Genomic DNA, 10,819 nt, shown 5'->3' with positions numbered 1-10,819 from the left:
ATCAACGCACATACGCGACGTACCATCCTTTTTCGGCACTAAAATGATAGGAACAGCACAAGGACTAAGGGATTCGCGTATATAACCTTTGTCGAGCAGTTCTTGTACTTGACGCATAATCTCCTTCGTCTCCTCTGGATTGGTACGGTATGGTGCACGGTTGGGTAATGATGCACCGGGAATTAAGTCAATTTGATGCTCAATCCCGCGAATAGGTGGTAATCCCGGTGGCACGTCTTGTGGAAAGACGTCGGCGAACTCCTGCAAAATGTTAGTGACAGCAGGAGGCAAAGAGGAAGGCACGTCCTCGAATGAAAATAATGCCTCTTTGCACACAAAAGCATAGCAAACAGAGTTGCTAAAATCTAGATCATCAATATCAGATTTGGTGGCAAGTAAACATGCACTTTTCAATTTAATTTCAGAAGCAACACTAGATTGTTTATTATTATTAGGCTGCATTTGTTGCTCAAATTCTTTTGCCACAATCTGATTTTCACTCTTAGTTTTCTCCTGTTTTGCTTTATTAGCTCTATTAATATCATCTTTCAAAATGGAATCAGGAGTCATAGGAAGCAAAGTAATATTTTTATCCTTATGAACAAGAGTATACTGATTGTTTCTACCATGGTGAATAGAATTTTTATCAAATTGCCATGGTCTACCAAGTAATAAGGAACATGCTTGCATAGGTACCACATCACAATCAACATAATCAGCATATGTAGAGATACTAAAATGCACACGAACAGTACGTGTTACCTTAACCTTGCCGCTGTTGTTGAACCATTGGATGTAGTAAGGATGTGGATGTGGTCTTGTGGTGAGAGATAGCTTCTCCACCATCTCGATGCTAGCCAAGTTGTTGCAACTCCCTCCATCTATGATCACGCGAACAGAACGTTCCTTCACAACTCCCTTTGTATGGAATAAATTATGCCTCTGATTTTGCTCAGCTTGTGTAACCTGCACACTCAAAACACGTTGAGCAACTAAACATTCATACCTGTCAGCATCTTCAGGAGCCATGTATTGCGTCTCATGATCAGAATCGTCTCCACCGTGTTCGTCACGTGTAATAAGAGCCAAAGTCTCCTCATCATAGTCACTAGCGGACTCATACCCACCATCCTCAGTAACAATCATCACACGCTTAGATGGGCATTCTCTCGCATAATGACCTCCACCCTTGCAACGTCGACAAATAATATCATGTGTTTGCCCTGTTGATGCCATGGATGAAGAAGAGCTCTTTGCAGGCCCAGAAGGTGTGCTCTTGGCAGATAGTGGTGATTGTGCCTGCTTTATTGTATCACGGTTGGAGGTGGCAGCCGACGGAGGTGCCGGTGTAGCAGAACGTGTGGAAGTAGATGATGCACGTGGTGTCCATGAAGAAGGTCGACCTGCAGAAAAGTTAGTCCGCGCCAATGCCTGTCGATCCTGCACTTCACGTTTAGCTTTACAAGCAAGATGGAATAAACAAGTGATATTAGTATACTCCTTATACTCTAGAATCGTCTGAATCTCTCTATTTAATCCACCCATAAAACGTGCAAGCATAGCTTCATTCTCCTCAACAATACCACATCTAATCATGCCAATTTGTAATTCCTGATAATATTCTTCTACAGAATTTTTTCCCTGTCTTAAGCGCTGCAATTTTTGAAGTAATTCACGTTGATAATATGGTGGAACCCAACGAGTACGCATAGCAGTTTTCAAAGCAGCCCAAGTAGCAGGAATGGGATATAATCTACAATGCTCAGACCACCAAACACATGCAAAACTAGTGAATGCACAAACAGCAGCAGGAACACGTCTCTCCTCGGGATATTGTAAACATGTAAATCGTTGTTCAGTTTCTAACTCCCAAGTAAGATATATATCAGGAACATATCTACCCTCAAATGGTGGAATATTCAATTTTATTTTAGGGAGATGGTCATGATCTCGTACCTGAGGGTGAGCCCTACCATTGCCATTATTTGCATGTGGACGACCTGATGGTTGCTGTGCTGGTGGTGGCACGTAGTTCTGATTTTGATCAACCTCATCCTCGTAATCGCCAGCAAAATCATCCTCCTCCGCATCAGCAGAAGGAGCCACAGAAGTAGCAACAGCAGCACCAACAGTTTGGCCAGGTGCAAGAGGGAGACGGCTCGCTCGGCGGAGGGCTGTTTCACGATGTGTAGGTAGTCGTCGTTGTTGTTGTTGTAGAGGTGCGTTAGGTGCAGCCGGTGGTGGTGGTGGAAGACGCACGAGCAATTCATTAAACCTGTTATCGAGCTTTGTTTCGAACGTCTTCTCCATGTCATCTATCTTCTCCATGGCCTCTTCAAATCTGTTTAGCACATCCTGCACCTGTCCATTCATCATTTGCTGAAATTTATCATGCAACTCCTGATTCGTCATGTTCTCCCAGTCAGTCTCGTCGGCTTGTGATCCTGCCATGGTTAGCAACAATAGAAAACACACAAGAATATGATCCTACAGAATACTAACAAGAGGTGGTGGTGGCGGGTGTCACAAATCCGTCAAGCAAATCTCAAATTCTTACCGGTTCTTACCCAGCAGCAGGCGGTGATCGGCAACCGTTGTAGTCAAAACTCTCAAAAGCTTGGATAGAGCGATTGCCAGGGAGAGTCAAATGCACGACGTAGAGGTATGTGGAGCTGGGAAGGCTTATAGTATGGTAGCAAAAAGGGTCAGCAATAATCAATTCAGAGATGCAAAGTTGAATAAATGCTCAACGACGGTACTGTGCTGGTCCTAGGCTAGACCGTGCTAGAGACGCGAGCCTAGAACACTAACAAAATCACGGTGCTGCACGTAAATAAGGGAAAAGCACACTCTGGAACTTTATTTTTCGCTTTTTTTTTGCGCTCCTCTTTTTTTTGCGCTCCTCTTTTTTTTGCGACAAATTACTGTAATGGAGAGTGTCTCAAAACTCTTCCCTTGTCAAACTGATAGGATGGGCACGAAAATTTTTTTTCACTTTTTTTTCAGAAATCAGGGCAGCGACGACGAAAAAGTGCGACAAAAAATCACTATGATGGCACGTGGCTCAAAAGACTCAGAAAACCCTAAAAATAGGATAGGGAAAAAATATTTTTGCCCGTGAAAATTTTGGCCTAAAAACTGCCCGGGGGTCTCCAGACTCTTTTTTTTTTCGAGACCTACGCAGGCAAGGAAACACGAATCGGAATTGAGATTGATCTCAAGAACAAACCTAATATGAGAAGAACTCGGATTGGTGGTGGATATATGGTTACAGATTGGTGGTGGTATATGGATACAGATTGGTGGTGGTATATGGATACAGATTGGTGGTGGTATATGGATACGGATTCAGAACGGTGGCGGATAAGCAATGGTGGTAGATGGGCGATGATGATGGTGCGGCGGCGGCGTGACAACTTATGACCAGAACTCGAAACTCTAAAAGACTAGACTCTAAGACCAGCAACTTGACACGACGATGCAACCGCAAATTCAACAAAGCAAAAACCCTAAAAAGATTATGCAAAGGCTCAGATTGGTTCGGATATGATGAACTAACCCTAATTTTTTTTGTGGCTTTTTCGTGGACTGTAGGTATGAAGAACAGACTCGATCTAATCTATGAAAAACTATAAAAATCTCACCGAGCAACCTGGAAATCTGATACCACTTGATAGAGGCGAGGGTGTCCCGATGTTTCGATGAGATGGTGGCTATCGTTTTCTGTGGGAGTCGACCTTGACGATCCGACTACGAACGTGCGAGACGTCGCGCCTTAGCAATCGCTAAACCAACTTCCGAGGGGTTATTGACCACGCCGGAGCACGATCAACCTGACCACGAGGGCCTGTTTCCTGCGAGCAAACGAAGAACAAGCAAGAAACTGAGATTGCAATCTGGATATTGCGAATATAAGAAGAAAGCTTTATTGATCAAGGTGGGGTTCTGTGACGTCTTGGTCTGGTCGTTGGACACAAACGAAGTACGAGAAGTTGCAGCTATGGCGAACTTTTAATCTAAACAAAACCCAAAGTCTAAACGACGCCCTAAGGGCTGTATATATGGAGGAAGAGAGGGGAATTTCGTGGCCCTTGAGGGTGGGGTCCGAAACCAACCCTAACTCTTGTTTCCCCACACATACGGACTCTAAAAATAGCCTATACTTAAGTATTTCGAAATTACATGGGCCTGGCCCATTAATAAGGTGACGCAGCACCTAGAATAGCCTATGGACGAATATTATGAAGTGGCATCTTGTATATTTCGTCCATGGCTTCATGCACTCCTTATGGCGGCTTCAAAGTCCTGAAATCATCACTTGTAACTCCGTTCTTGATCCCCTTGCGCATGCCATCAACTCCATGCGTGTTCTTGCTCCAATGTTCATCCTTCTCCAAGCTAGGCCCTTCATTTGAAAGCAAAACAAATGTATCCAATTTAGGCAGCATCATAATCTCATGAACATTACAATCATTACCAAGAAACAAAAGTACCTGGTAATTTAATTGGCGTGCGCGAGCTCTAGTAATTGGTCCAGTATATGTAACAGTAGGGGCTGTGGGTGTAACAATGGTATTGATGTCCTCATCAATACTAGTACTCCTACTCACGTCGGAGGAGTTCGAACCACGGCAGCCCAGTGAACCAGCAGGCGATAGGCCATAGAAAACAATGTGGTGATATGGCCATAAAAATAATGTGCTATAGTCTAGTCTCTAGCATGTACAGTACTTCTCCTCTTCCTCCTCTTGGTTCATCGCCATCACACTTTCCCCATTCCTGTCTTTTCAGTATCTACGAATCAAAGAGGCCCTTCAACTGGTTTAGGTCCGGTCATTTTTTTATAAATGTGTTATGTCCAAAATTTAATGAACGTGCTCCAGTTTCTATGAAAAAAGTCCGGTTTGCATGTAGTAATTCATTTATTTATTTCTTCTGCAGGGGGTTTGCATGTAATTCATGAGGTCTGAAATGTAAACTACGCCAGCATGGTTGCATTGCTCCTAGTCATGCATGCACTACGACCCACATGCTCTATGTCCTAGATGTCGGTGAAAGGGAGAACGTGGTAATAGCCTAGGAGTACATATAGGAGGATAAATGCGTGAAAAAATATGTACTATGAAGCGTAGCTGCGGTTTGAAAAGGAGACCTAAAGTGATGATAGGTATAGATCGCATGACCCAACTAGTGTGACTAGACGTACGACTACTTTTTCCCTAAAAAGGGAGGTATGAGTACTCAGTACTCCTATTCTATCAACACGAGTCCCATCTGACAGCAGCGTCCATGCTTCAGCTAGCTCTTTTCCCTCGTTTCTCTCTTCTAATTCTAACTCAGCTGACGCGCGGTGGGCGGGGTGGAGATTTGCCGATAGTCGGTTTGCTCAACTACGGCCCCACCTGACAGTGAAAGTGCTAAGACAACAAGCGTTCCCTAGCTTGAGCGGTGTGTCGGACAGACCATGTGGGGGTGCGACACGAACGGCACGGGCATGTTGTACTTGTTCCACTTTCTCATTTTAAACTCATGACATGTAGTAACGATAAGTTTTGAATATATAAGTTTGGTTGTCACGCCAATATATACAGTACTCCCTCCATGTAGGTTGGGTCGTTGAAGTCAAAATTAGACACGAAACACGATGGTAACGGAGCAGTCTACCTCTGTCCTGGTTTATTGCTCCCCGTCGTAATCTATGCCAAATTTTGACCATAAATTTGACTAACAAAAGGTTCATGCATGTCACCAAAACTATATCATTGAAAACTATGTTCAAATACAAATCAAACAATATAATTTTTATTGGCATGCACTAACATTTTGTCAATTAAATCTTTGGTCAAAATTTAGCACAAATTACAAAAGGGACTAATAAACCAGGACCTAGGTAGTACACCAGGACGAACATAGTGATACTACATATAATTAACGCCAAATAAGAGCAAGGGGTCACACATATCATTTACAACTAGAATAAAAATGCCATACACTAATAAAACATTAAGGCCACGAGGCGATGTAGTGTTGGTTACAGGAGGCAAGAAGAAAGATGCATCCATCGATGACGTCCACCTCCTCGACTCAGGGCGCCAGCCCACCAAACAGTGGCTAAGTAGCAGCGGCTTTCGTGGCTAGGTCAACGTGCTTCTAAACAATGGCGTCCAAAGATTCCAGACGCTGGAAGAAGGCCAACGTCTTGTTGTCCTCGTTGGCCTTGTACTAGCCTAAGTAGACGATTTCCTTTTAGTCATGGATGTGCAGGTCGATGGTTTCTTGCATGGCGAGGCACTGCGCGGCGAGTGCGGCCTCGAGGTGCACATTCATCATCGCGACCTCCAACAGTTGTAGGGCCACCGGGGCTTGAAAGAGTTCGTCGACATGGAGGCCGATGAGGGTGGCGGGAAATGAGGAGCCTGGGCACGCGGGCTGGAGCAGTACGGCAAGGTCGTTTGCGCGCTTCTTGACGGCAGTGAGCTTGTGGATGGAGCGGACCATCATGTCGTCCATGCGAGAGGCGAAGCCGGCTCAGCGAGGGCTACGATGTCGGTGGTCGTCAACACCATTTGGAAACGCTGGGCGGTGCGGGGCCGCAGGCCGGCGTCTTGGATGATCTGGCACAGCCAACTGCCGCTCGCGTCCATCGCCTCCATGGGTGCTTGTGGCTTCTGGTCACTTGGTCTTGGATTGGAGTGAGCAGTGTTGTGCAGAGACTAGGAGTAGATGAATTGGAGTGGTGGGGCGCCTTTATATGAGAGTCCAAACTATGTTGCATTCACATCGTGCTGGCTCCATTATGCTTCTCCAATTAATTCCCTCTGCATGCTAATTGAGGATGCTTCATTGACCATTAAACGTCTCGGGAACCGCTACCATCTCCCTCCTTGGCATTCAAGTCGTATCAATGTAAATGCGGGTCAAGAAGAGACTAGTCATTTACTACATTGTGCACCGCGACCGTGTGGGGGTGCGACGCGAATGGCACGGGCATGTTGTACTTGTTCCACTTTCTCATTTTGAACTCGTGACATGTAGTAATGCTCAGTTTTGAATATATATAAGTTTGGTTGTCGCGCCAATATATACAGTACTCCCTCCATGTAGGTTGGATCGCTGAAGTCAAAATTAGACACAAAACACGATGGTGATGGACCAGTCTACCTCGGTCCTAGTTATTGCTTCCCGTCATAATTTGTGCCAAATTTTGACCATAAATTTGACTAACAAATGTTTCATGCATGTCACCAAAATTATATTATTGAAAACTATGTTCAAATACAAATCAAACGATATAATTTTTGTTGACATGCACTAACAATTTGTCAGTTAAATCTTTGGTAAAAATTTAGCACAAATTACAAAAGGGACTAATAAACAAGACCTAGGTAGTACACCAGGATAAAGATAGTGATACTACATATAATTAACGCCAAATAAGAGCAAGGGATCACACATATCATTTACGACTGGAATAAAAATGCCATACACTAATAAAACATTAAGGTCACGAGGCGATGCAGTGCTGATTACATGAGGCAAGAAGAAAGAGCATCCATCAACAACGTCCACCTCCTCGACTCAGGGCGCCGGCCCACCGAACGGCGGATAAGTAGTAGTGGCTTTCCTGGCCAGGTCGACGTGCTTCTGAACAATGGCGTCCAAAGATTCCAGCCTCTAGAAGAAGGCCAACGTCTTTCTGTCCTTGCTGGCCTTATACTGGCCTAAGTAGACGATTTCCTCGTAGACGTCGATGTGCAGGTCAACAGTTTCTTGCATGGTGGGGCGCTGCGCGGCGAGCGCGGCCTCGAGGTGCACATTCTTTGTCACGGCCTCCGGCAGCTCCAGGGCCACTAGTGCTTCAAAGAGTTCGTCACCTTGGAGGCTGATGAGGGTGGCAGACAACGAGGAGCCTGGGCGCACGGGTTGGAGCAGTACGGCAAGGTTGTCCACGCGCTTCTTAACGGTGGTGAACTTGCGGATGGAGTCTACCATCATCTGGTCATGCGAGAAGCGAAGCCGGCGTCGAGGAGGGCTATGACGCCGGCGGTCGCTAGCTCCGTCTGGAAATGCTGCACGGTGCGGGGCCGCAGGCCGACGTCTTGGACGATCTGGCACAGCCGACTGCCGCTCGCGTCCATCGACGCCATGGGTGCTTGTGGATTCTAGCCACTTGGTCTTGGTCTTGGATTGGAGTGGGCGGTGTTGCGCAGAGACTAGGAGTAGATGGATTGGAGTGGTGGGGCGCCTTTACATGAGAGTCCAAATTGTGTTGCATTCACATCGTGTTGGCTCCATTATGCTTCTCCAATTACTTACCTCTGCATGCTAATTGAATGCGGATGCATCATTGACCGTTCAATGTTTTGGGAACCGCTACCCTCTGCCTCATTAGCATTCAAGCCGTATCGACGTAAATGTGTGTAAAAAAGAGACTAGCCAATAGTAGTATACTCAATATTGTGCGCCACGACCAAGGCGGAGAGGAAAACGAGAGAACTACGTATTTATTTATGGTGTAGATTCACTCATTTTGCTCTGTATGTACTCATTTACGGTGTAATCACTTGTTGAAATCTCTAGAAAGACAAATATTTAGGAATGGAGGGAGTAGTCCCTTGTTTCTGGTTTACAGGGCTATACTATTGAGAGCAAGTATAATAGTGGGCTTATAGCCTGCTTACATGGCAATATTGTCTATGTGGAGGGAAGAGACATAAAAAAGTAAGACTACCCATAGTGGGAGTAACTTCAGCAGTAACATGGAGTCCAACTCAGCAAATTTGCTTATGTGGCAATGAGTTAATGAGGAGAGAGGTAGTTTGAGTAACTTAGTATAACATCACATGTCCCAATGCAATATGAGTCTATGACCTAATAGATGAAGCTTTGCATGACACCACACTTATGTTACTACCCAATATGAAGATAGTAACATAGTCTAGGGATATGTGTATGTTACTAGTGTATGTTACTCTCCATTGTGGCTAGTCTAATCTCATGCAAGAGCCTGGCTATATGCATGCTCCAAGGCAGATGCAATAAATGTGAGGAAAGAGATAAAGAGAAGATGAGATGCATATGCAATAAATGTGAGGTAAAATGAGCCTATGTCTCAATTAATGAAGGCTTGTATGTTACCATCCATATGTTACTACCCATTAGGCTAGTCATAGTGGGAGTAACTTAGGTAGTAACATAACACATCCCAAGACAAATTTGTTTATGTGGCATGGAGTTAATGAGGAGAGAGATGCGTGTGGTAACATAATATGTTATTGTAACATAACACACCCCGAGGTAAAATGAGTCTATATCTCAATTAATGAAGGCTTGCATGTTACCATCCATATGTTACTACACATTATGTAGGTAGTAACATATGCATGTTACTAGTCTAAGTTACTCCCCACTATGACTAGCCTTATAAAGGTAGTAACATGGACTAGTAACAAAAGCATGTTACTAGAAACTGCCATGTTCGGGTTGCGCTTGGCTCTTCGCCTCTTCGAGAAGTCGAACAATGATGTTACTACATCTACAGTATCGAATCAACGGCTGCATGTCTTGTCCACCGCGTGGGTGAGGGAGAGCTTGTTGTAGGAGTAGTAAAAGCAAAAGCCTCTCCTCGTCTGTGAACCACTGCGCGCATGGGCGAGGGAGAGGGCATACTAGTAGTAGTAAAATCAAGCTTCTCCTCGTTGTATGAGTTGACGCAACATGTCATAGCACTGGCCCCCACCTCCCTCTCTCACAGAGTGTCTAGGAGCATGTGCTACAGCTGGCTATTAGTGATTAACCCACTGCTCTTCTCTCTCCTCTTCTCTCTCCGCCAACTCATCAAAAATGTAATATTTAAAGTCTTACAGCCTGCCTATGCCATTCTATTGTACTTGCTCTAAAAGACCCGCAGTGTACAATATATTTGCTGCAACCTCTAACATTTACCCCACCACAAATTAAAATATATATCCCTGTCTTGACCATTACGAAGGTTGTGGGCTCTATGTCACTTACCACAAGCTCGCCGATCACCAGAGCATGTGTCCGCTTGCGCCCTGCAAATGCCCCATGCCCGTCTGCATCTACGAAGGCCTGCCATCGGTGCTCCCCCACTACATCAGCACCGTGCATCCCATGCCCGTGCACAGGATCCAGTATGGCAAGGTGCTCCAGCTGCAAGTGCACCGCGGCTCTTGCTGTTCGTGGAGGAGGACGGTCGCGCGTTTTTCTTGGTCGGCGGCGTGCTCGACATCGGCGTGCCTATCACTGTGTTGGTCATTTGCATCAGAGCGGGCGCGTCCCCACCGCTACACTACGAGGCCAAGTTGTGGGCGAAAAGCCCACCGGGGGAGCCCAAAGGCAGGACCGACGCTGTCAAGGTGGAAATCTTGGTGACAAGTAGCAAGGATCCCAGCGACGTTGCCGTGCAGGAGCTGACCTTCTTCACAGTTCTGCCCAAGCTACTGGCCGAGGCTGGGTTGTCAAGGATGGTGTCCCTCCACATTCAGATTAACAAGCTCACCTCCTAAATGATTCTACAATGCCTTCTGTTTATCTTAATAATGCTAATATAGGGGTTAGCTCGGTCTACTTTAGCTTAAGAGATGGTGGGTTTTGGTGGCAATGCAGCAATTACTTTGACATCAGATCAATAGTTAAAGTAATTTCCAACAGTCGAACGGATATTTTGTGTCTGTTGGATATAAAGATCCTTTGGGTAAGAAGTATAAGCATCTTATATGCTTGTGTATTGAGGAAGTGTCTCATACTTCTGCGAGTTGACACGACTCATCAAAGTACTACTACTACTAGTACTCAC

General features: G+C 45.3%; 1 protein-coding gene across 1 annotated transcript; it reads left to right on the top strand.

Annotated features, from left to right (window-relative positions):
- Positions 1-10,061: 10,061 nt before the first annotated feature.
- On the top strand, positions 10,062-10,529 carry LOC147959646 (uncharacterized). The gene has a single exon (XM_087532801.1). It carries the CDS (start codon positions 10,062-10,064, stop codon positions 10,527-10,529), a length of 468 nt encoding a protein of 155 aa, XP_087388927.1.
- Positions 10,530-10,819: the final 290 nt, after the last annotated feature.

This window comes from Triticum urartu, chromosome 7A, assembly GCF_056163025.1.
Source record: "Triticum urartu cultivar PI428250 chromosome 7A, HENAU_Tu73, whole genome shotgun sequence".
In the NCBI taxonomy this organism is placed as follows: Eukaryota; Viridiplantae; Streptophyta; class Magnoliopsida; order Poales; family Poaceae; genus Triticum; species Triticum urartu.
Note: the sequence above shows the minus strand (reverse complement) of the source record. Positions and strands in the feature narration are given on the sequence as shown.